The sequence below is a fragment of the Colletotrichum acutatum genome, assembly GCF_030867785.1.
Source record: "Colletotrichum acutatum strain CBS 112980 chromosome Unknown BDZ83scaffold_77, whole genome shotgun sequence".
Classification (NCBI taxonomy): domain Eukaryota; kingdom Fungi; phylum Ascomycota; class Sordariomycetes; order Glomerellales; family Glomerellaceae; genus Colletotrichum; species Colletotrichum acutatum.
The window spans coordinates 37,051-61,343 of record NW_026849071.1 but is presented as its reverse complement, the minus strand read 5'-3'; the positions used below and the strand labels follow the sequence as shown (position 1 = coordinate 61,343).

Genomic DNA, 24,293 nt, shown 5'->3' with positions numbered 1-24,293 from the left:
AGTGGCGGGCCGGTATTAAAGTGAGGAAATGCTGGGAGGCGACGTAGGCGACAGCGACAGAGAAGGGGGTCCCCTGTGGTCAACCAATGCAGTGGCCATTGTGTAGCTCCAGCACACCCAGCATGGAGGAAACATTTGCTGCTGCTTGGATGTGGCCGTTTGGGACTGTAGGGCTTGGAGCCAAGGGCTGGCCGTCGACAGTGGCCGATTCGATCGGAGCACATGGGCGGAACGTCTCGAGACCATACCGAAGGCATGCCTCCTGTCGATACCGCTCGTGAAATTTGTTCGAATTTCGAGGGCGAATAATTGGACGAAGCTCGTGTACCAGGCTCTCCGGGGTGGCTCTGGACGAATTGGGGTTCGCAGTGTTGGGAATGTAGCTTACCTTGAGGAAGGGGACCGTAAACAGGTGTATGAAGTCGAAAAGGACGGTGTAACTTGGAGGTGTTCCAAGTGTCGAGCAGCAGACGCGATCAAGTCTACTCGATTTGTGATGTTCTTGCTCAGTGTCGTGCACCTAAAACGTAGTCGGCCTGTATGGGAGTGGCAGGCGGGCGGTTGTTGTAGAGAGGCGGCAATCGAATTCGACAATATCGTGCAGAGGCAGAGAGGAGGGATGAGAACCTGAATCCTGGGTTGTCGACGACTTTGGATGGAAATATCGTGCAGAGTCGAGGACAGGGAATTTCGTCGTGATACGGCGGATTCGGAGGTTTGGGAAGAGAAAAAGGTTTCGGGGAGGAGAGAGAAGGAGGAATAAAGTCGGACAAGAAGAATCTCAAGAAGTGAGAATGGGTGGGACGGGTTGGGATGGATGGGATGGAGATGGGGAGAGTGAAATGGGGACGGGGGTGAGGATGTAAAGTGGAGAGAGGAATGATGGCGGCGTGCGTGTGAATGGAGGCGAGAGAGGGCGAAGTTGAGTGAGGGAAGGGTGGAAGGGGTGGTGGAAGGGGCGGTAGCAGCCCAGTAGTCGGGTGGTCTACAGAGTGCGGATAGGTACCTCAAGACCCAGGGCTCAGGTAGCTCAGACGAGTCCGGTACCTGGCCGTGGTACCTTGTTCCTTGGGAAGAGACCGGTACCTGTGCGGCAAAAAGCCGGTAACGGGTACTTTGAGGGGCTAGGAAGGAGGACCAAGAGGACGGGGTGACAGTGACGGAGTGGACAGCCCGGCAGCAAAGTGGATACCCATCGGTTCCATACTCTGTGCGGTGCACCTCAGTCAGTGTACGAAGTACCTCCAGCAAAGTATCTCAATACTTCCCTACCGTCGTGAAGGAACCAGCCCAGAAGAACAGGAGCGGACCTGGAGGGAATTGGAAAAAAAAAAACTCACACGCTGCAGCAAGCACCACCCACCTTTTCTGGACACTAGGTGAATTGAGGAATAGAACATCGTGTCGGTTGACGGTTCAGTAATATTTCGCAGGTATCGTTTGCTGACATTACGCAGTAGGTATCATGTATTCTGTCCACACCAGAGGTCCCAAGCGCAGCTTGTCCAGTTTGGATGTACACCTCAGAGATACAAGACGAGACGAGACGGGGAGGGGATTAAAAGTGTTCAGCTGGCAGCACAGAGTACTTGAGGCAAGAGTATGGAGTAGAACGGGGCATCTTTAGGTACTCTGATACGGGCACCTCAACACAGGAATGACCGCTTGTGAGCAGCAGTGTTCGGATAGTGTACGGATAGGTATGTACTCCATACCTACGTCTCGCTGCTCGTGGGATGGGCAGTGCCATGTCTGAATGGCTCTAGGGACCCCTCGCCGTCTAGACTGTGACGAGTACTTCGTGGACAACAGAGCAATGGGGGATACATTGGCAACGGGGATGAAGGCGCACGGGAAGAGTGGTGCTACAAGCAAGAGAATGACTGGCAACTGCCCCATGGCACCCCCGGCTCACTTCGGTGGTGAGAGCCAGACACGGAATTACATGGTGCATTGGAATTACAAGCTCGAGGACAGTATAGAAAAAATGCGTGCAGCAAAAATTAAAATAAAAACATGATGGATGATCAAATGAGAAAAGGAAGCAAAAAAAAACATGGGCGGGTCTTGGACTGGATCGAACGTGGAGACGACAGGGTGACTGGCTCCGACGGGACCACGACGCTAAAAGAAGGTACGGAGGTACTTCGTCATCGGGACAAGCGAGGGATCGATACGTACCTCCCGACCCCCGTTTTAGGACACCTAGAAAGGGTGGCACCGGATGATTGAGGACGAGTGTGGGTTTCAATCTTCAGATTGGACGTCAAAGAGGGAAGGGGACACTCTTGCTCCCGGCTCCACTCTCACCTTCCATGAGTCTACGACACGACACCGCTCCTGCTGCGAAGCAACCGGGGGGGGGGCCACGCTGTAGGGGGAAGGAACTGGGCATCGACCAGTCATTGGCCGTTATTTGGTGATAGTCCAGAGAAAGTGCTGCTGGGTGGGTGGACCACTGGACTGCCAACCGCCATCATACACCTCACGCACTCACTTCCATTTTGATGCATGGATGGATTTCACTTGCGTTCACCACTTTTTGAGTATGTTTGTGTTGAAGTGTTGAACTTGGATCAAGGTGGTGGTGGTGTTGGATGAGTGAACTCTGCTGTCTGAGGCAGCAACATAATTGGCCTCTTCCAGCATAAGATTTCCGATGCTGCACATTTGTCTCTGCCTTTCATTAGCCTTCTCATTCGTGGAAGGAGGGCAGTCGGGTTGAAATGCCTCAGGGCAGCCACAATGACATGACTAGGACAGCAACATGTTGCAGGTGTATCCGTGCCTTGGATGCAGGTGCAGGTGCAAGGGCCACTTGCAACTTGTGGCAGGGACTCATCTATGGCTTAACAATAATGAGGCAGGCGCGGGAGAGAACAGGACGGACTACAGGAGACGTAGGCGGCAAAAAGGGCAGGAAGGAGGGAGAGACCACCTTCGAGACAGTCGAGGCAGCGCAGGAAGCAGTAGCCCGAAGGCAGGAAGGACCGAAGGAGGAGGAGCCACTGGCCAGGACTCAGGACTCAGGACTCAGGAGGGCGGTACGGGAGACAGGAGGCAGGGGGTGGGCCACACCTGCAGCATCGCACCTGCCCTGCACCTGCCTGCACCTCACTCCTGGCACTCATACATTGCAGGAGCGCTGGCCGGTGTCTGGCCCTCCTGCCTCCCGCTGCTCCTGCCTCCCTCTGCTCCCACGCTCCTTCCTGCTCCTGGGCCGGTTGGCTGGTTGGCTCCTGCTCTGTTGTTATTATGCCTGGCTGCTGGATGGCTGGCTGCCACCCTCCTTCAAACCTGACCTTCCTGGCCAGTCTTGCCTGACTACTTCCTCCAATCAAAGCGGACCGTGTGGGGTCCAGAGCACTGCCTGGGGTGGCACGTCTGAATGGCCCGAAGTTGGTGGTGTCTCTTGAGTAAAACTAACGCTAAAACACAACCACGGCACAGAGCAGCCAAAAGTTCGAATCTCTCGTCATGGAAATGGAAGAATATGAACAATTCGGTGGTGTACCTACCAGAAAGACCGGCACAGCGAGAGAGGTGAGACCGGCTTTGACAGGAGACGCTACGCTGTATCCGTATCATTGACTGCCTTCTTGCAAGCCACCAATCACTTAACAGTACAAATCTCGAGTCCTCTCCCTATCACGTCGTGGGATCAATCAAGACGCGGAGACTGCAGCAAAGTCGAGAGCATGGCATGCACGTGAGAGAACCAATGGCAATGAGAAAAAGCAAAGCTGACTGGCAGATAGGCTTCATCCACAAGGAAACAATGACTGCTCACAATACCTACCATCAGTGGCAGCTTCAATCTGATTTCCATAGCCATCCGTCGTCCGGCACACGAGCACAAGTGACGACTAATGACAATCAATCAATAGTCTGCCGTATCTGCATCTGGTCTACCTGACGACGAAGCAACTTGCCACGGCGACGACGTCGTCTACGGAGTACATAGTACGCATAACACAGTTGTCGAACATACACCAAGGCATCCGTATCATCTTGAATCATCCCGAGTCTCCCTTCCCATTTCTATGCGGATCGAGTAACCAGCACAACCCTCACACCCCCGGGTGCGCCATAGAAACAAAAGCCAACAGGTCATTCGGCGCGCAAGAAAAAAAAAGTCGTTAATGGCGGTTCGGCTCTAGCGTTCCCTGAGAATGGGATGACCCAGTCTCGCAGGGCTTCTAGATGTACTACAGAGTACTGGGCTAGCCTTGTGCAATTTATGCCAGTCGCCTGTACCTTGCATATGGGTCAAGGAGGCTGGGATGTCGCGGCTATAGCAGGTACTCGTATCAACAAGACGCACCGAGGCAACCTGTGAGGCACCTTTTTCCCCCTCCGCTAGCACCGACAAGCATCATCTCTTTGGCTTGACCGCTGACCGCCTTGGTCGCAGCTCTCGGCACCTCTGAGATTCTCTGGGTCTAACCAGTGACGATTCCCGCGACCCCCTTTGGCGGCTGCTTCGCCCTGGTCCTCATCTTCCACATACACACTCCATCCCTGAGAGCGAACTGGGCAGCCCAGCCTATGGCCATAAGCCCGACAGAGGACTAGTCTTTTCGATAGCAATTACGGACACCTAGCAACAAGCATCCATACTCAAGCAGTTTGGTTTCGCAGTCATCCACAGTACACATGCAGCTGCCCCAAGGGCAAGGGCAGGGCAGGCAAGCACCAATGTGACACTGGGCACTCTCTGCTCTCTGCGTCTCTGCCGTGGGCTCTCCGTGACTCCGTCTCTTGCCTCTGGGCAATGGCCTTTTCTTAATTCGGGGTTCGGCGAATGGGAGTTTAGAGCCCATCACACTTGGTCTGCAATTCCGACTGCAATGGGCAAGGACAGTCTGAGTCGGTGGACTGTGCCCATCATCCGATCTGCTGGGTGATCTCTGCGGCCTGGTCGCCGCCCGAGGGTCACAAAGACGGGCAGCACACAGTTTGTCCTTCTTAGAGTGCGAGTCTGAGCTTGCGCCTATCGTCCCCAGCCAAAATCACCCCCCAGCCCGGTAGCCCGGGCTCCCAGTTTGCTGGGCAGGCTATGACGACGGCAGGGCACCCACTCACAAATCACCGTCACCATACCGACCACTAACGCATTGAACGACCAGCGCCTGGCGGATATTGGCCGTGGTGAGGCGTTGAGAGGTCTCGCTCCTTGTGCCTCGCATTTGCCTCACCTTCGGCCCATTGCTACGGTTCTCATCGCCAGGCCCGCCCGGGATGAGATGGATCATGGATGGGATCAACGCTGATCTCGACACGTTGGAAACACCACCGGTGACTCGTAAGCGAGGCAAGGCCAGCTGTTCGTATGTATTCGTACAACCATCTTCATCTTTGCGGCTTGCCACGGGAGCATGGCCTCCGGCACCACCTATTTTGACCAGAGTACGCAGTGTTCCCGTTGCAGAGTCACATCCGTATTGCCTTAGCTAAGCCGCACCGAGCGTTGAGGATGCGACATCCAGTGCGACGCGCAGTCAATTGTTCGTATATCCAGTTGGCTTCATCGAGACGAGGCTGCCTCTTGATTTCATTAATGAGTACCTATCTCAAACTCCATCCCGCTACCCTGATCAACATTTTCCAGCAAACGTGGCAGGCAATTCCTAAACCTCTTCGGGCCACGCGGTCGAAACCTTGTCAAAAAGTACGGATGTTCGTACCAAAACATAATACGTATTTCCAATTTCACTGCACCAAGATTCATTCCTGCAGCTCATCAGTGACCACCAGTGTCACCGTCCATTCGTCAATATAGCGGTGGCTTGCCAGGAGCCCAGGACCTAGCCAAACGCGGCATTTTCACCTTTGGCATTATCGTCTCTACCCGCCGCAAGGCCCAGCAAAAACAAAGCTGTACGGATACGTACTGCAAATATGAGCATACTGCATTTTCATCTCCTGCCGACTTGGAAGTTGGATGAGATTGCAGCGGAGGAAGAGAAATACCGCACACTCCACTCTCCGAGGCACCGTCCCAGATACAGTGCCCAGATGCCTCTCTCAATTCAGTTCTGTCATCTAGACTAGCAGCACCCCCGAGGGTAATCTAGAGCAGAAAGGGTCCACCGGCCAAACATGACTGGCACACAGGAAACAATTCCACACTCTCTGAAGTCTGGACGGCTAGCTGTGTGTCCGGATAATGGTTCTCCTACGCGCTTCACACACAAACCAAACATTATCAGGCGCGTTGCTTTCAACTCTCTCGTTGTCTCGGATCACGGCTCACCTCCGGCAGGGAAGTTGTGTTCCCTCCTAGACTTCTGCCACTGCAATTCAAACATGTGCTCTTCAGCCTACGGGTATTCATACAGGCTTTGAAAGCGGATACAAAGTGCTGGTCTAGGAATCCTCCACCTACGCCAGGCGCACTGCAATCTGGAGGAAGAGCTCATAATGCAGAGATCCTAGTGGACTTTCGCCTTCACGGTTCGCGAGTAGCTGCGACGCGCTCGGTGCTCTCGTGGCCCGTCAAGAGTTCTCAAACCATGTCTGGCCCTCGCCACTCAGTCAATTCAGGGGTCAGAAGGCTGGATCATCCGTGCCAACGCAGTACGGATACTAATTACCAGGAATCAAGAATTCGTAATCCACTCAGGTGAGATCCGGGCACGCATCCAGGGCCATCGCTGTCATGCAGCCAACAAACCATCCATCCAGCTTTCCAAGTTCATGGTTTTCAGCAACGACGACCTCGAAGCACATGTCTTGGGCACCAAGCCTAGAGCGATAGTCAACAGCGTCGCATCACCAGCAAGTCAACGCGCGCCGTGGTCGCAAGTGAGACCTGTCTTCTCAGTTGCATGAACCGGCATTGCTACCTCACACGCGGCACGATACTGTTGACAGAAGCAAGATATCATCAATCATAACCTGGCAAGGCATCGAGGCATCGCTATCGAAATGAGAAAGCCTCCCGGCCCTGCGTCCTGGTTGCCGCTGGAGACAATGCCAATCCCCCGGATATGAGCAGGCTGCATGGCTTGGAGAATTCAAATCTCGACCCTGTGATTGGACAACCTTACAAACTCTTGGACGGTCTGCATGACCAACCATGCGCTACAATGTCCACGAATGTCTAGCCCTACGTTCAAACGGCGCTCACCGTTGTATCAATGGGAAAAGAGGAAGTAACCCTTTCGAAACGGTGGGATATTGTTGTGATGTACGGATATTAATCCCTAGTACACTATCCGTACGTCGTGGTAATTCGGCTAGACAGCATGTTTTGAGGCCGTTGCCATAGGTTGATGGCGAGCCATACTCAGCCATGACTTCTTATGTTCCCATCATCGGTGATGCAACCTTCATTGTCCTTCGAAAGGGCTCGATACCCGCAAATCAGTCTACAAACAAAAAGAACTTGGAAGTTGGACGGGATTCATTCATCGCGAGTCAGGGTGAAGCTGACCCGCTGCTCGAGAAGCAAAATGTTGGCTCAGTCTTTGGAGACTCGGTGTAGGGAGTGCGGCCGCTCTGATATTTGACCTATCAGACGCCTTCATTATCACCAGTTCAACACCGACCGGTAGACCCGGCTATACGCATCTACACACCCAGGGGTGCAGCTGGCCAAGGACACAGTGCATCTTCTTTCCATCATGGTTCTTTCGGCTTAGCGGTGCCCCCTTGAACAGGGTGTTGAAGGCGGTGCCTCGTGTTAACCACACGCGTGGACCGCCGCAAGTTCGCAACCCTGGGGGGATTCCTGGCACGCTGGCAAAGAATCTCCAGACCCCATCAACATGCAGGACGTGATACAACGAGAAATTCTCAGGCTCAGCCACCTGACGGGAATACTTTCGCGAGGGGAAGGCGCTGGCGATCTGAAATGCCCTTCTAAGTCAACAGTGTCCAGCACCTGAGGTGGTCGACCCATCCAGCTGAGTCCGATCCGCTGTGTAAGTCATTCGTCGGGAAAAATTCGCGGTCCTACCGTCAACACAGTCTGAGGAAATCCACAACAAGCGCGCCAGCGACCCAGGCCCTCCGGGTCTGCCATTGCCAGGCCCAAACTGGTTCTCCTGGTTTGGCAGGCGGCTGGCCATCACTGACATACTGCGTACGGAGAGTGACACCCAATTAAGGCTCCCCTTGCACCGCCGCGCCTGTTCTATGAATATCTCGGGCTTTCAACCGCGCCGACACTTGACCACGACGCTATGAGATACTAGGGGTTTTGCCTTGGACCCTGAAAACCAAGTCTCAACACGGAATGACAGCCGGTCTCCCTTGGTCTCTTCCAAGGAAAGGTTCAGACTCCACGCCGAACTCTACGGGCAGTCGAGTTGACAACTCATCCGCTACGAATGATCATCTGGTGGGAAGACAAAGCACTAGGGAGTCAGAGTGGTGTATCAGGAAACCAGTCACCCAGTCTCCGGCGAGTAGTCGTCACTCGTTTGGTGTCACTAGGTTCCAGACCCGAAGATCGGGTGGGATTTCATCACGCCAATACCAACAAACCGCGCCGAATTTTATCGACGGCCCACAGACGCAGAGAAGACCCAAAGGCTAAAGTGGTCTTTCTCCAAACTTGTCGTACCTGTCGTGCCTGTCCAAGGGTCCAACTCCACCATCCGTCTCTAGCGGGTGGCAGGGCACGAGGGCCCCATCATGTGGATGCTCGACCTGGGCCAGCCGAAAAGCTATCGATTTGACCTTTTTTTCCTTTTCTGGGACTATCTTTGCAGTCCCGTCCTGGTTTCTCGATGGTTCCCCTCTTTTTTGAGAGGGCACAAGCCAACCTCTACAGGATTACCTGCAGAATGGGGCTTTTGGGCATCTTCACCGCAACTAGGTTCGAGGGGAACCCGGGCTGGACATGGCGAGAGCTCCAGAATCCAACCCGATCAGATGCCCCTCGCGGTCAGGACCCGTTGCGATACCACGTACTCTGCATTTGTACAGACGATGAAGGCTCCTGATCTCATTCTGTACGTGTGCATTTCCAATATGGTCCATTGCACACCAAGGACAAGGCAACCGCAGTTGCCGATGGCACCCTGACGCGGAGATGGCCATAGGAAGGCCCCCACACGACGCTCAACAGAGTGACAGGCGACAGCATCAAAGTCTCCAGATCGAGTTGTTAGTATTTGGCCAGCTTGAATCAGGGACAGCCGTCTGGGACGTTGTCGATGTCAAAACTTGCCCAGACTTTCCGCTAGTCCTTGCTAAAAATGCACGTCGACGAGAATTTTTCAGGGTACAACGTCAGGCTCCAGGCCGTTGTCACAATTTTCGGACTCTGTGGGCTGATCACGGTTCAACTCGTCATGGTTGGCGAGCGATCTTCTCACGTTTATCCGCTTCTCGACCAGATCTGCTCTAAGGACGCCGAAGAAGGGCCTGTTGTCCGCTGCTGCTTTGACCAAGACCAATGACGAGGTCTGCCGGGCGCAACGTCTGCTCTGTCATGAAGTCTCCAATGTCTGCCATCGCCCGCGTTCTCGCCCTCTTCCAGGCTCCTGAGTACCGAGTCCCAGAGCCTAGAGGCCTGAAATGCGCCGTCTCCCAAGTTTGTCCCGGCACATCGTCAGTTTGCTGCTACACTGGTTTAGCACCAACCTTCGCGTGCCTGTCCCCCTCCAGCCGCCCAGCCCAGCGAAGTGACCAGTGTACGAACGGGCGGGCCTGGCGTGACTGTATGATTCGACCGTCTGGCAAGGTACCAAGGCAGCGGCATGTCTGCATACGAGGCCCGGCTACCTGACAGTACATCCGACGCCGACGGTTCCGCGTTGCTAGACGTATCGATCGATCCTCGTTAGGCAGAGGTCATTTACTAATGTCACCATGTCTTACCGTCTACAAAACATCTCCTTCGATACCAGCTTCAGGCGGTGTGGGGATGTTGTAGTGTACTCTCTGATGTTCGCGGGTATCGACATTCAGAAGGCGCCTCGTGGAAGTTGAGGTTGCTTTGCTGACAGCATCGTCGTGTCCACAGTCGGATCTCATAACTAGATTACCAGACATTTGAACCCATCTCGCCGTGCACATCGGCGGCAGTGCAGACGTACTGACGCATCTGCATGTCAAGCGATCGTTGCCCAACCTGCCACCTGTGTACGGACAGTGGCCGTGGCAAGAAACGGTCTTTAGACTGCGGCAGTGCCGAGGGCAACGCAAGTTTGAGCATCGTGACCCAGCTGCCTAGGTGGAAAGTCGAATAGCAAAGAAACCGCTCAACCTGACCGATAGTCGAACGACTTGTAACCTTTCTCCTCGCAAACCCCGCAAACGAACCTGGAACTACTCCGTACGGGACTTTGGGGTGCCATCTAAGTCTTCAAACTTCGACGCCCCCTTGGACTACCAACCTCTCCCCCCTGCCACAGAACATCACAGCTCTTGGCGTTGAAAGAACAGGGCCTATTGCTTAGAAATGCCTTATTAGCGACGATTGGCGACCGTTGACTGGCCGGGTATCTGGAAACCGGTGGAGCGGACGGCGTGCACCGCTGTCCCAGTGGAGATATTCGAGAGGAAAATGCCGCGATTCTGCGAGTCTGTGAAGCCGCCAGTGTTGCAGCCCACTGCACTGAGCCTGGGTCACGAATGGCTGTGGCCAATCTGCAAGCGATCCCCCGATGGACGAACGCCGCGACGGCGCCTGGGACGGAGGAACCATACAAATGGCCTTGAGAGTCGAAGGGAGGAGTCGAAAGCATGTCATGGACGGGTCCCGGGAGGAGCTTTCGGCCCCAAGCCGCCCGCCTCTGCTCCGCACGACCACTCTCAATCGGGACCAGCAGGCGTTCGGCGGATACGCATCACAATTCACCACCCATCCATCACACTCATCGATGCTTTGGTGCAACCCTCTTGACGTAGTGTTAGTCGCCACGCTCACAGCCCAGCCCGTGACCGATGACCCTCCCTATCCGCCGTCAAAGAAACCCCCCGAATCGGCTCGTCCTCCATCCCCCGAGTTCCACTCCACACACACACACACACACAAACAAACGCATACGGATACACCATTACTAAGAGAAGGAGGAGGAGTGGCAGGGAGGCGCAATGACTAAGAAGTGCAGGCAAGGGAGTCACGGAGGGTCAGCCAAGGCTTCCAGAGTCAATCGACAACGTGCTAGAAGATGCACGTTATGTCTTGTTCAACGCCCGCCGTCATCTACGGTACATCGACGGCCTGGCTGCGTGACCCCCAACTTCCGAAGCTCGTTTTTGAAGCTGGATCTGCTACTACGGTTCACCCAACCACTACCTTACTATACGTAGTGACAAGGGATCTTTTCGACAAAGGCCTCGTCCGGCCTGTCGCCCTACCTATGTCATGCCGGCCGCCGGAGGAAGGTTCATCAGCCGAATATAGCCCCCGCCGTCGATGACTGAGTGTCTAGCAGACTCGGTCTCAAGCCTCGTCTCGGAGGTATTGGCCCCCAGACCCAGGGAAGACGCGCTTGCTAGAGTGCTTGCAGTAGTGGTGCCCTGCCCTTGAGCGGAAGAAAGCGGTAGCGACGGACGGAGAAGAGTCGCGCGGTCCCTTACCTATTCCTGGCTGTCTGTCTTGGAAGATGCGTCTGCAGGATGCGATGGGTTAATATTCGGAACTATGCAGGTGAGTTTCTTACCTCCCCTCGGCCACATGCATTGAGACGGCAAGCCATTCTTGCGGACAACTTGGCTAGCATCCAGACAATATCGCGCACCCGTTTACCAACGGGAACATTATCAGACCCTCTGTGCCGCAGGCATTTCAGCCGTTCCGCTCCGTCTTCAATCCCACGGCCTGCGATCCTGACCTCGCATCTCACACACACACACACACACACACACACACACACCGCCCAGACGCGCGAACACCCAGTCGTCATCACCATCATGTTGATCCGCCCGCCTGCCCATATCACTCAAGTGCTTACTACACGTTCCCGTCGAGAGATGTGCGATTGTTTGCTACCTTCAGGCGAACACGCACTGGGGCAGTGGCCTCAACATCGCATTGCCTACCCCGGACCGGACGGATCTAGGAGTCGTGACTCCCACCCAGCGTATCCGGACGGACCGCCGTTGACTAGTCGGTGATCTGACGATCTGCCCCCGAGAGTTTGTTGCAGCCACCGTGAACTTGCCCATCAATCATGCCTCACTTTTGTTTGCCTCCCGTCGAAAAGGGAAAGGCAAAGCAGAAAGCAGCCCACTAGTCGGCAGATTGTCAGCCACGCTTCGTTTTTTTGAACACATTGCGCCAGACGCAAAACGGCTATGCGCGTGGCGTCCGTTCGTACCGACAAGGCCGTACCGCATATCTGGCTTCCTTTGGATTCGCGATTCGGCCGGATAGCGGTAGACGGCACATGCAACTTGTCCACGTTGTGACCTGCTGGTAAGAGGTAGCGGGCTTTGCAAGCGGTGAGAAAGGGCATGGCGCGACTTAGACATACATGTCTGCCTACCGTCTTATGCCAGTACTCTCTCGTTCAGCTCACTCTGTGAGGGCTGACACTCGTCACGACTTTGCTCTTTACGGACACACTTGTCTCGGCAATCGCAGGCAAACACTTCTACTAGGCCAAGAGTGTCTCTCATCTTTCCCCAGAGAGAGGGAGACGTCAACCCAGGCTTGCAAGGCTGCAGCCAACGGTTGCTCCTGGGTTCGATCGTTAGTGACTGCCGACCGACTCACTATACTAATCCTTTTGCCCTGCCCTTGCCCTGCCCTTGCCCCCCTCTGCGCCGCGTCCTGCAGCGGTGGTCAGCGCCGGGCCAGGCAAGCTTCAAAGTTCAAGGCGCGTGATCTTGCTTTGCACACCACTTACAAGCAGCACACACGCAACCCACGCACTCACGCTCACGCACGCTGGACCGACGGAACGGGCTGGACGCACGTAGACGCAGTGGACGGGACGGTGGGTATTTTATTTCGGGTGTGCTGAGTCTCGTGCTTTTTCTGGTTGGGTGGTTGTTGTCTGGGTTGGGACTTGGTCGGGACGGCGGCTCGAGCCCGTCCATGGCGGCCTGTGGCTGTTGCTGCATCCATGTTGGCTGTTTGCTGGTCACTGGTGTGGCATCACACCCACTCTCATTGATCCCACCACCAGTCCACCACATCCTAAAGCTCCCCCATGCCGGATCGTGCCGTTGGGCTGGGTTGAACGACCGGTCACGTTTTCTGCGGTTGGACTGGCCTTGAAAGGTAAGGGTGGGTGACTAATCCGTGAAAAGGGTGGTGTCGCCAGTATCCCAGTCATTGCTGGCCTTGACTACACTAGCTCTTCGGGCTCAAGCTTTGCTCTCGATCAAGGCATTTTTCTACAGAGTGTCATGGAGGTGCAAGAGGATCGAGTGCTGGCCGCTCCCTTACCCCTGCTATACCGTAGAACTTAGCAGAAGCATGGCGCAGAAGTAAAAGCAGGAGCGGCTCTACTGCAACGCACTGTCCGGAGATCTATTATGAGATCTCATGGACATACTGACTTCTGGACTGATGGCTGACCCGATGCCCAGTCGATCGTACTCCGTAGTCAAGGGTGTTTCAGTGCACGCATCATACCTTGAATATATTCATAGTTGTATCTTCGAAAGTGAAAGACAGTTCTTTGTCGTGTTCGAAGCGTTTCGCTCCCAGTTTCTCTCACTCACAAGAAACGAAAGCTCGTCGAGCGATCGATCCAAGGAACTCATAAACGTAAAAGTCGATGGGATGAGCAAAAGGTTAGCCAGCAGCGACTCTACCAAGTGATGTCATGTTCCCAGGGGCAAGCAAACCCACGGACAGAGGGAAGGGACAAGGCTACGATAAGCTTTTTCAAAGCCTAGTTTGATGTCACTGACTTGCTTGGGTTGCTCATATTTGGTGGTACGATGGATGGAGTGTGTCTTCTGGGGTGCCTGTTGGGTGGCCTGTTTTGATGCTGCGATTTCGCTACATTGCATATGCCCTTTCTTCGGATGAGAAATCTCGTGAGTCTGTGGTCGTTGTCTGTATAGTTATTTTGGTTTGTCGGGTTTTGGATGGGCCTGGCTGAGTGTGTGTGTGGGTGTTTGTATGTGTGGTTTGATGTAGCTTTGACCTGGGGAGTTTTCTTGCTTGATGTCTGTGGTGACGGCCCGAGATGTCGCCGCTGCCGCCCGCCATCACCTCTCCTCATTCTTGGAGACGGCCCAGAGATGTGGGAGGGCCTTTGGCGAGGGGATGGTACGGATGTGAGGAAAGTTTGAGGAAGCTATGGGCAAGTCAGCGTCGGAGGATTTTTATATGATGATTGTGGTTGGGTGAGGGTGAGAGAGAGGAGAAGGGTTTGGTAAGGGACGTTGAGGCGCACGGATGGCTGCCCGGGTTATATGACGTCTGTGGGTTTGATTGAATGGCAATGGGAACGAGAAGGGAGAGGCTTGTAATGGGTTTTCATGTGAGAGGTGTCGAGAAAGTGTTTTGAGGTTTCGGGGTGTTGTGGGATTAGGATATTGTAGTGGAGTGATGTTGCGAGGCTGGAAGGTCCAGTCTGTTTTGTTGACTTTGGAAGACTTGTATTGACATCAATCTTTGATTTAGTTCTGCTTTCGAAGTGTCGTCCATCGGTGTTGGAAACAAATGCGTCCTGATTCAGTTCGTGGTAGACCGGGAAGGACGACATCTCGAGATATATGGCATCCGTCACAAGGCTGAGGCTCAACAAAAGTCAAAGACGATGGGTACGGTCTCCTGATCTAAAAAGGCAAGAGATACCAACAACTGGCTGTCTACTCTTGTATTTCTAAACAGGGGCCGTCGTAGCGAGTATATATCGAGGCCTTGAGTCTGTAATATTCCGTTCGGGAAGCCAGTCAACCGGGAGAATGATTCGGGTCCGTCAGGTTGTTCACAGAGCTAGCCTGGAAGTGGTGCTGAAGCCGGCACCTGATCGGGCTCTGGTTCATACCGTTCTCGAAACCTGTCTGCCTTTATGTCCAAAAGCCATAAACTGTGGGTTCTATCTCACGCCGCCCGTTCGTGCTCGTTCCCTATTCGTGAGGCTGGTGTGACGAATACGGGGAGGGAGGTGAACGGGCGCTATGGACGTGGTGTGAAGACTATCTTTACGGATATGGGAAGGGATGTAAACGAGCGTTCAGGCTGTGGTGTAAAAATTATCTTGACGAATACAGGGAGGGAGGTGAACGGGCGTTGAGGACATGGCGTGAAGATTGTCTTTGTAGGTTTAGATGTAAATATGAGTGGTCGTTACTGGCAGATAGATGTCCAAGGGAACGAGCAATATTAGCAAAGACAAAGACCTTTAATCCATCGCAAGAAGACGCCAAATATTGGATTTTATTAGAGAACCTTAGCTTAATTGTCATAGACTGCTTTATGTAGGTATAGACTTGTCACTTATCAAGTGCAAGGTCCCTGAGATGAACAACCAGAGCTATTCGCCCAGAGTCACTATTTTATACCCTATGTTAACGTGGTAGACAATTTTTTCTGTCGATTTGCTGGGGCAGACCTACATTGACATGTTTCTAGGTCAGTCATAGATGCAATTATGAGTCTTATAGACAGTAAATACTCCCGTTGGTCGTATTTGCATCGATAGGTGACACTGTAACACTTCAATAGAAATGCCGTTCTGCCTTCTTCCTCTTCCCGGATCGTTCAAGCACTACTATGGCCCTGAACATCTATAACAGCTCCTTAGAAGAGGCTAACCATTTAACTCGATGAATCCCCTTGAGTCACACGATGGACTTTCAACTTTGCTACTCCGAACTCGTCGATTGTGTAGTTGAGACTAGCAGACGTATTCCCCGAATCGGTGATTCGCAAACTGCTCAGAGTCATTCCATGTGACATGACGTGGCATCTGAGTCGTTTGTAATCATTCCCAGGCTTACCCCCTCGCCCTCACCCATGACTGTGCTGTGGAGGACGTGACCTTGACGCTTCGTTCGTTATTTTCATCACTGCTTCGTAGAGAAACTTGTCATTCTCGCCAAAGACCTCGGCGAGCTTATTGAAACAACCAAGCCCGACTTTCTTCGCCTCTTCTAGGCATAGAGTAGTCTGCTCATGGTGAAATTCTGGGAAAAGAATGACGAGTTTGTCCAAGAGAGTGCGAATGGAGTCGACTAACCCGTCGAACTCGGACTTGCGATAGATGGTCCACTGAGCTTGAGCCACGGCCCCGCCCTCCTGTCGTTCAGAAGGAGGGACCTTCTTTCGTCGATGATTTGTGACCTTGCGGATGCTCAACACAAGCCTCTTTATGATTTGGTCTGCCTCCTGCATCTCGGCATCCTGGTCGAGAAACTGGAGGTTCTCGGACGCCTCGTCATCGTCCTCGTGGAGCTCCTTGAACTGCTCTGAGATCCTCTTGGCGTTTTGAAATGCCGCCCGGATCATGTTTAACCATTTCTCCGCCTTTTTGATGTCGTCATCCTTCCACATACACTTGTCTTTGACTTTGCATTTGCCTTTGTTATACAGCTTCGGGCCATGGAACGTCGCGTCGAGGAAACACATGGACTTCCCCCACCGGTTGAGCTGCATGTACGCGCCGTCGAGGTTCGCTATGTAAAGTCCAAAGTTCTGCCGAAAAGCTGGCCCAAGTCGGACGCAATGGAAACATTCGATGCATTCTTTGAAGATACTAGGGATTTTGGCAATGGCCAGGGAAAATGGTATGAGCTCCATTCCACCAATCTGCGTGGATATATGTATGATGGCAGGTGGGCAAGTGTTGAGGAAGTAAAGTATGTAAAGATTCGCGGCAAGTCTCCAGGGGAATGATTACCATGGAGACTGATGAGGAGAGATACAGCAAGATGAGGTCGAGCTGTCCCGACAGGGGATCTAACTGGATGATATGGGCGAGTCACCTACGGGCCAGCGGAGCGAAGGCAACATCAAGAGAAAGCCGTTGGCTTACAAGACCAGGCCTGGAGATTAGACTATATGTAGACGCTGCAAAACTTGACTGAGGCATAAGGGGACATCCTCGAGGTGCCCGGCTGAAAATGCAGAACCACATCAGCATGATATATTGGCGCCAATCACCTCTCTTCCCGGACCAGGCAACCAATCGGGCCATGGAGAGAACAAGGAAGGACGCTTGTTGTCTCTATCTCATTCAAGCCACCCCATCGATATATAATTGGCGGTATATAGAAAAGGGCAGCAGAGACCGCTTGGCGGGCGAGTGGTTGGTTGATTGAGAACTTCGGCGCCGGCCAAAAGAGGGGTCGAGTGCCCTTCGCTAAGTAAACAGCCTCACGCAAGAGTAATTCTCAGCCACCGAATGCTGGACAACACTACCCATACATGATGCATGTCAGCAGAACCAAAATGTCGAGTGAGGTTGGTGTTTGAGCACTGGTCGATGCGAGCTTTGACCAGGGTGGTGAGATTGATCTTTTGAACCTCGAACATCCGAGTGGTCTGGGCCATACTTGAGTACTTATCTCACTCCTCGGGTTTTGAAGCTTCATAGTATACAGTGTTTTTCGCTTGCGTGTAGATAAAATAAATGCTAATTGTGAGGCAATGAGGTCCTCAGTTTCTACTCTAAATCACTCCATCCTTGGGGAGGGCATGGGTGATCTACAGGCTTAGATGAAACTTGAGGTTTACCTTCAAAGAACAATGTAGAACCCAAATCACGTAGATCATTCCCATGCCTCACCTATCCTCACGCCAACTCACACTCAATAAGCGACTCAGACCCCTCCCCCCTAGACCAGATCTTGACAATCCTCAACCCAGCAGCTCCTTCCAGCAACTGATACCACTCCTCCTCCGTCCTCTCCCTCGACGCAAAAACAGTCATCATAACCATATCGAGCGCCGTGACCTGCCAATCTGCGCCCTTGGAAGGTATAACGTTCTCGTTGATCAAGAGCCTACTATACCCTGCCCTCATCGCAGCTTTAACCCGCGCAAGAATACTCTCGCAGACCTCGTTCGTCCAGTCATGTAGTACCGAATGGAGATAATACGCCCTCGCCCCCTTGACTGGTTGCTCGGTATAGAAATCATACGGCATAAGCTCAATCTTGGGATCGAGGTCCTGGACTTGCGCCTGTGAGAGAACGTGTGGGAGGTCTTGTAGGATATGTCGACCCGGCGCGGCAGGTTGCTTGCGACAGAGTTCGTCTAGGTCGTGACCGATACCACCTCCAATGTCGACGATGAACGCCGCGTCCGGTGAGGTGGTATCTGCGCCGTTGACGAGGCGGTCGATGACCGGATAGAAATCGGGATCCATCCATAGTCTCCGTCCCTGGCCGTATCCCTTCATAAACTGTTGAAACTCGCCGGCGGGGTACTTTTCCATGATGTGCGTGAAGAAGTCCTTGTTGCTGCCGATGGCGTCTTGTAGAGGACCTATATCTGGTGTGATTTTCCGCCCGTTCTTCTTGAGATACGTGGGGAAGTTGCAAAACGTAGGCCATACGCCGCCGACTCTGGAAGGGACCGTTAGCTGCTAAGTCTCTCATGTTTGGTTGAATGATGAAAACCTACACGCAAGAGTATGCGCTGCCAATTATAGGAAGAGTAAGCGATTTTGAAAAGTTGTTCGTCTCGTACTCGTCAACGCCGGTCTCACGTAGGTATCCTGTCGACGCCAGATGTCGCATCGAGCGCGCCAGCAGGTCTTTGTCAAAGTCGAGCTCCGCAGCGAGCTGAGTTACAGCTTTTGGCCCTGGGTTTCTGGCCATGAATTTGAAGAGGCCCGACTCAACTCCGAACGCAATGGCGCAGCCGGTGGCCGGCTATGTATTGTAAGGTAACGAATTAGCAAGTTGTTCAGTGACAGTCTGCGGATAGCCGTGTACTACCTGTGCCCACAGTTGCTTTATCATGGTCTCTCTAGGCGTTTCTAGAGCCTGGACCAGTAGCCGAGCCTGCTTCAAGAGATCGAGCCGTTTCTGGTAATTGTCTGAAGAGAAGGATGCGCCCAAAGTGGCGATGTTGTTCAGCAAGGTTGTCACGTCTTTTGGGTTGCTGGGCTGAGTTGCCATGTCGACTGTGACGCCATGAGGAAGACTTTCCGGGACCGAGCCCATTGCGAGCAATTGAATGAACAGACTATAAGCGTTCGAAAGTATAAACAAGTTTGGAAATATCTGAGAACTTGGCCGCAATAATGTTGAGACTGGAAGGCGACATAGGCTATCGTAGATTGGTTCAGGGCGTCACTCCACGGACTTATACGCTGTGACATGAAGCCACATGTTCGCGGGACCTTCATGGAAACTCCAGTAAAGAACTTTTTATCCTTGATGGCCAAGAGTTTAAAGAGGGAAGTTCTCCGTTATGCTGCATACTCTCATCGATGCGTGCAAGGTTCTGCTGCAACTCTGCACCAACACATCTGTTGGTTCTGTAGTATGGCATCGGATCCACGCTCTCCCCAGCCACTTAGGGCTTAAATCTCCCGGAAACCTCCTCGCCAGTGCTTAAGCAGGGGAAGCCAGTCTCATTCCAGCAAATTGTGGCCCATCCCGAGTGCAAAGTTATGGAGGGGAAACACCGATGGCCTGATCCTAGGCTGTCTTGACCATGCATCTCCACAGCTTCATTGAGAAACTCCACTATGAAGGAACACAGGGAAGGATAACCTGGCGGAGAAGGAAGGCCGGTAGTTTGCATCAAGCATGTTGAAGATCCAGATGGCTCTGGTGATGATCCCATCTTTCTCGACAAAGATCTCATTTTCCTTGACAGTTGTAGACAATCAACCTACTGCTCAAATCTGAAAGCTGAATTGAATAAACTTCTGGGCCTTAAGGGCATCTGAAAGAACAGCAAGGTTAAGATCCCCAAGTCACTTGAACCTCAGAACGGGGCGAGTTCATTCGTCCAAGCGAGCTCACTATGCAAGTAAGCAGCCTTATGAAGAGCGCCGTAGATCTATGCAAGAGAGCTCTTAGACATTTAAAGGCAGTCCAGGAGCGGAAAATAGTACTTGTCATCAGTCGTAAATTGGGTAGACTTGCTCGTCCGACCCGAAGCATTCGTGCCATCATGCGAGCTCCCAGCCGGGATCATCCTCCATGAATCCTCTTATATCCAGAACTAGAACTCCTATACAAGTCGAATTTGACGGTCTTGATGCCGCTTCGTCTATCGCGCCTACCTCCTCTTGCCTCTCTTCCCTTACCTCCTATTCCTTATCTCTCGTGCCGTATTCTTCATATGTATTTACGAATACGGAACGGGTGCCCAGTATTAATGAGAGAAAGAACGATTAAAATACCTAGCAAGCACTCGTAGAGACGCCGTTCTCAATGTTGTATTGCACAAGCTCGCTGACATCTCCAAGGTAGTCGAGCTTGTCAGTGCTCATATCGAGCAACAAGCTGCCCGGACCTTCTGTTTTAAGTCTTTACCACCAGTCATGACGGCGTCTGCCGCCCTCAGAGAACTAGCAAATGAGCATGAGTATAGTGCAGCTAAAGTCTATATCGAGGGACTTTATCGCGCTATTGCGAAGCAGTTTTCCGATCTCTATGGCAAGGTGATCATCTAGGAACTTACCAAGCTGAAGAACGACTTAGAGAGTCTCGAGGTGGAGGGCACACCTAGCGACAGTGGAGCAAGCGAAGGATAGGAAGACGTTGAGATGAAGCACGCCGAGTCGGCATAGGATCGACAATGAGAAGGGGCATTACCCATCTGTCGATGAACGACGACAATTCATCTGGGCGACCGCACACTTATCAATTAACCAGCCAATATCTCTTCTGTCTTCGCGGCAGGCAGGCATTACTTGATCCGCCCCACCCCCCAAATATCCTCACGACTCAAAACCACAACAAAAACATCACCACATCGTCACAATTACCCATAAAAGCAAAAGATAACTCCTCGACGGGGAATTGAACCCCGGTCCCCTGCGAATCGTTGTATGGAAATAATTCCTCAATGACAAGCAGATATCCTCACCACTAGACTATCGGGGAAGTGTGGATGTTGACATCCAGTGATAGTTGGTTGACGGTCGAGACCCGCTGAGGGTATATAAACCCACAGATGGATCTTTCATAATTAGATGGGTGGGTAGATTAGTGTGTCGGCTAATACAAACCTGCCCCTCTTCCTATTATGACAATACTTTTCTTGTCCTGGCTGCAAGTATTCGAATTATCTAACTTAGGTTGGGAGTCAATGATTCCTAGGGACGCGACCGAGTAGCTCAGCCTTTTTCTCAGACACAAAGACAACAGACATAAACTTGGGGCAATCCTTTATGAGCCATTCATGAATCATGCTAGTCCTACATATAACTCCTCCTCTCCTCTCTTCAACACTTCCCATAAGCAACTCTCATCTCAAGCCTCGCCCAGATCTGCTACCCTAGTCTCTCCTTTCGACAGCAGGAAAGGAAGAAAGCAGTATTAACATCAACAGTAATAGTTTTTCCACAGTCTCCTAAGGCAGTGGTCCCCTTTGGGCCTTGACCCATTCCACCACCAAATCCCTCCCCCCCAGAAACGCCAGGCCAACAGGGAGAAACCCTCCCCGGAATAGAAAAACAACTTGAAAGGCAAATTACATCAAGCAGTCAATGCCTTCACTTCTTCGTCTTCAACTTCAAATGCCACCGCGGAATACATCAGACTGGATCTTAACCCTCTTCCCCACAGCTTCACCCGAACCAAGCCCATCCGAAGAACGCTTCGCGCCCCGGGTGACAACTCCATTCGTCGCCCTCTTGGGAGACTCGACACTCGCGCTCACCATCTTCGAAAGGGAAGAAGGCCCATTCGGCATCTTGCCCTGAAAAGACTCCGACTTCATCATCTTCCGAGCAGCAACAGCCTCAGCCTTGACAGCACCAAGATGCCTCGTATGAAACACCGCCCTCTTCTCCCTCCCGTGACCGCAAACCCTCACATTACCACCGCAAAAGCTGCACTCGCGTCTGCCCATCGCCGATATGAAGCGGCCGTCAGGCGTGGGATAGAAGCCGGGGATCGCAATCAGCTCCTTCTAAGAGTGCTTGCCCTGCGGCACAATCGCCTTGTCGATCTGCAGGTTCCCCCTTGCCATCTTATCCTTCTCGTCGCCGAAGCGCGACTCAAACTCCCGCTGCTGGTTCTGGTGCCTCTCGAGGGATTCGCGACACTCCGGCGGCAGGAGGGCCTTGAGGTCGTCGCCGATGGCCAGGATGCCGTTGAAGGGTTTCAAGAAGTCGGGGACCTCGGCGGGTCGCTTTCCGGCGGATTGGACGCCCGCGCGCGGTATTTCGTAGACAATGTCCACCACGTTGAAGTTGCGCTGCACGGCTGAGGGTACGGAGGGGAATGCGCTGTTCGAATCGCTTGTGTCGCCAGGAGTGACTCTCTCGACGCGAGCGCGGGTGGGCTGCGTGTTGACTGGCTTCTGCATCAGGTTGGTGTGAATGTCGTATGCGCCGTTCCGCAACGTTGCCATGCGGATGGCGTTGAGACGACTGTTGAACTCGCTGAAGCTCTGTTAGTATGACATATTTTACGACTCAAGGATCCAAACCCACCTTGCAGCACGAGCGTGCTCCAGTTGCCAGTTCGTATCGTTCACGTTGACCCTCTTCTTCTTCACCTCTGTCAAACCAGCAAGAGGATCCGAAGCAGCCGGTGTTTGGTTGGTATGGTACACGGCACTGGCACCGAACCACGCAACATACTGATTTGTGTTGTACGGCTCGTTGGGGTTGAAGACGTCTGAAGGGTCCGCAATGTGTCCCTCGATAATGCCAGAGGTGCGCATGTCAGCCACGCGGTAGTCGTCCACGATATTCCGACCTCCCACAATGATCCTCGCGCCGAACTCGACAAAGACGGATCGCGCCGTGACGATACCTATCGCACGGCCCTTGTATGAGTGGGGAATGATATTCCGCTCAATCATGTCCATCTTCTCGTCGTCGCTCACGATAATCTTGTACAGCTTCGGGTGCTTGTTGAAGAACAAGTAACTATCGCGGAAACCGACACAACGTGCGGGCTCCGTCGACAGCATGTACTGCCTCTCGCCGCGATCCTTGACCGTGAATGTTCTGCAACGGTACTGGCGGCCGCCCTGGAGGTTACCGAGCTTGTCGACCTTTTGCTCGCCCTCTGCGTCCTCGGGGAGCACGCACTCGTCGTCGACAATGTCGACCTCTGTGCCCTCCTTGTCAATCACCTGCTTGAGCTTGGGAGGTGCCTGTCCAGGCGCAGGCCGGCGTCCGCCGCGGCCGCGCCAGCCTCCGCGACCTCTACGTCGCGGAGTGTCGGCTTCGGATGCGGGTACGGTGATCATATTGTCCCAGCCAGGTGGCTTGTTCTTAGGGGGCCGTCCTAGTCGCTTGCGACGCACCACGGGCTCGGTCGGGGGAGTCGGTTCTTTGGCTGAAGGTTCGGATTCCTCTCCCTCGTCGTTTGCTTGCTCTTCCTCTTCCTCCTCTCCATCCTCGTCGGCGGCTTCCTCTTCATCGCCTGACTCATTTGCCTTCTCTTCTTCCTCCTCGTCCTCTTCGTCATCTTCGGGTGGCGCCTCGTGCTCGGGCTCTGACTCGACTGCTTCAGGGACGGGCTCGTCATCGTCGATGCCTTCAAAGGCTCTGGGCGTGCTTTCTATATTCGCCATTCAGTCAGCAAGCAGCTTTTCCTTGTGATTTCTGAGAGTAGTCATGGCTGGGACAGTAATTTGTTCGAGGGGTAGCTGTTGAGAATGGAGGGGTACACGAAGCGAGGAGGAAACCATTGAAGCGCTATGCGCTCGCATCCCCCAGGACAACAAGCTGTGGAAAGAGCTTCGAGCAAATACTCCATTTCCATCATGTTGCAAGCCATTCACGAAATCGAATCACGGGCCATGTAGCTCCAAAAGTCGCGACCGAAGGTGCATATTGGGGGAAGCTTGAACTTACGCAGCGCAGCAGAGGCGCGCTTGGCAGCGGCTCTGCCCGACCGAGAACGACGTCCGGACATTGTGAAGCGCGCGCGTTGAGAACACAAGGCGGAGGGTGAAGTCGATATGGGGATTTGTGGGCGCAATTCGCAGGTTCGGTACAGTGCAAGGCTGAATGAATGTCAATCGGCGCTGGTAGATGGAGTCGCGACGCGAGGCAAGGCTCAGCTTTCCCTGTGGTGGGAAAAAGTTATTGGGGGCTTAGCTGGCATTTGATTGGCTGTTCTAGCTAGTGCAAATTACGCAACACACGGCCTTTCCACACTGTATGCACGTCCATCTCTGAATTGCTTCAACATGAAGAACCTTGTCAAGCCATAACTGTCTGGCCTCACTATCGCTTCTTTTCTCATCATTATTCCTGGACAAAACCAAGTCA

General features: G+C 53.2%; 8 protein-coding genes and 1 non-coding gene across 9 annotated transcripts; 2 read left to right on the top strand and 7 right to left on the bottom strand.

The window, feature by feature from the left end:
• Nucleotides 1–1,351: 1,351 nt before the first annotated feature.
• Nucleotides 1,352–1,998, bottom strand: BDZ83DRAFT_628653 (uncharacterized protein). Its single transcript, XM_060508716.1, has one exon. It carries the CDS (start codon nt 1,897–1,899, stop codon nt 1,624–1,626), a length of 276 nt encoding a protein of 91 aa, XP_060362618.1. The 5' UTR covers nt 1,900–1,998; the 3' UTR covers nt 1,352–1,623.
• Nucleotides 1,999–2,479: 481 nt separating this feature from the next.
• Nucleotides 2,480–3,560, top strand: BDZ83DRAFT_416454 (uncharacterized protein). Its single transcript, XM_060502955.1, has one exon. The coding sequence runs from the start codon at nt 2,727–2,729 to the stop codon at nt 3,414–3,416; it is 690 nt and encodes a 229-aa protein (XP_060362617.1). The 5' UTR covers nt 2,480–2,726; the 3' UTR covers nt 3,417–3,560.
• Nucleotides 3,561–3,613: 53 nt separating this feature from the next.
• Nucleotides 3,614–5,909, bottom strand: BDZ83DRAFT_653793 (uncharacterized protein; the record flags this gene model as incomplete). The annotated part of the gene is made up of 5 exons (XM_060510645.1): nt 3,614–3,645; nt 3,800–3,866; nt 3,913–4,041; nt 5,199–5,395; nt 5,831–5,909. The coding sequence occupies 5 exons, from the start codon at nt 5,907–5,909 to the stop codon at nt 3,614–3,616; spliced, it is 504 nt and encodes a 167-aa protein (XP_060362616.1).
• Nucleotides 5,910–7,297: 1,388 nt separating this feature from the next.
• Nucleotides 7,298–7,559, top strand: BDZ83DRAFT_754242 (uncharacterized protein; the record flags this gene model as incomplete). Its single annotated transcript, XM_060514455.1, has 2 exons — nt 7,298–7,459; nt 7,542–7,559. The coding sequence occupies 2 exons, from the start codon at nt 7,298–7,300 to the stop codon at nt 7,557–7,559; spliced, it is 180 nt and encodes a 59-aa protein (XP_060362615.1).
• A 7,989-nt stretch (nt 7,560–15,548) lies between these two features.
• Nucleotides 15,549–16,759, bottom strand: BDZ83DRAFT_416379 (prion-inhibition and propagation, helo domain-containing protein). Its single transcript, XM_060502954.1, has one exon. The coding sequence runs from the start codon at nt 16,667–16,669 to the stop codon at nt 15,881–15,883; it is 789 nt and encodes a 262-aa protein (XP_060362614.1). The 5' UTR covers nt 16,670–16,759; the 3' UTR covers nt 15,549–15,880.
• BDZ83DRAFT_416327 (uncharacterized protein) lies at nt 16,760–17,156 on the bottom strand. Its single transcript, XM_060502953.1, has one exon. It carries the CDS (start codon nt 17,064–17,066, stop codon nt 16,851–16,853), a length of 216 nt encoding a protein of 71 aa, XP_060362613.1. The 5' UTR covers nt 17,067–17,156; the 3' UTR covers nt 16,760–16,850.
• Nucleotides 17,157–17,367: 211 nt separating this feature from the next.
• On the bottom strand, nt 17,368–19,315 carry BDZ83DRAFT_628616 (S-adenosyl-L-methionine-dependent methyltransferase). Its single transcript, XM_060508715.1, has 3 exons — nt 18,814–19,315; nt 18,497–18,747; nt 17,368–18,438 (listed from the first exon to the last, which is right to left on the bottom strand). Exons 1-3 carry the CDS (start codon nt 19,039–19,041, stop codon nt 17,664–17,666), a joined length of 1,254 nt encoding a protein of 417 aa, XP_060362612.1. The 5' UTR covers nt 19,042–19,315; the 3' UTR covers nt 17,368–17,663.
• A 1,526-nt stretch (nt 19,316–20,841) lies between these two features.
• On the bottom strand, nt 20,842–20,940 carry BDZ83DRAFT_t197. The gene has a single exon. It is a non-coding gene; the product is annotated as a tRNA-Asp (tRNA).
• Nucleotides 20,941–21,571: 631 nt separating this feature from the next.
• BDZ83DRAFT_416309 (chromatin remodelling complex subunit) lies at nt 21,572–24,043 on the bottom strand. Its single transcript, XM_060502952.1, has 3 exons — nt 23,874–24,043; nt 22,497–23,577; nt 21,572–22,445 (listed from the first exon to the last, which is right to left on the bottom strand). The coding sequence occupies exons 1-3, from the start codon at nt 23,932–23,934 to the stop codon at nt 21,971–21,973; spliced, it is 1,617 nt and encodes a 538-aa protein (XP_060362611.1). The 5' UTR covers nt 23,935–24,043; the 3' UTR covers nt 21,572–21,970.
• Nucleotides 24,044–24,293: the final 250 nt, after the last annotated feature.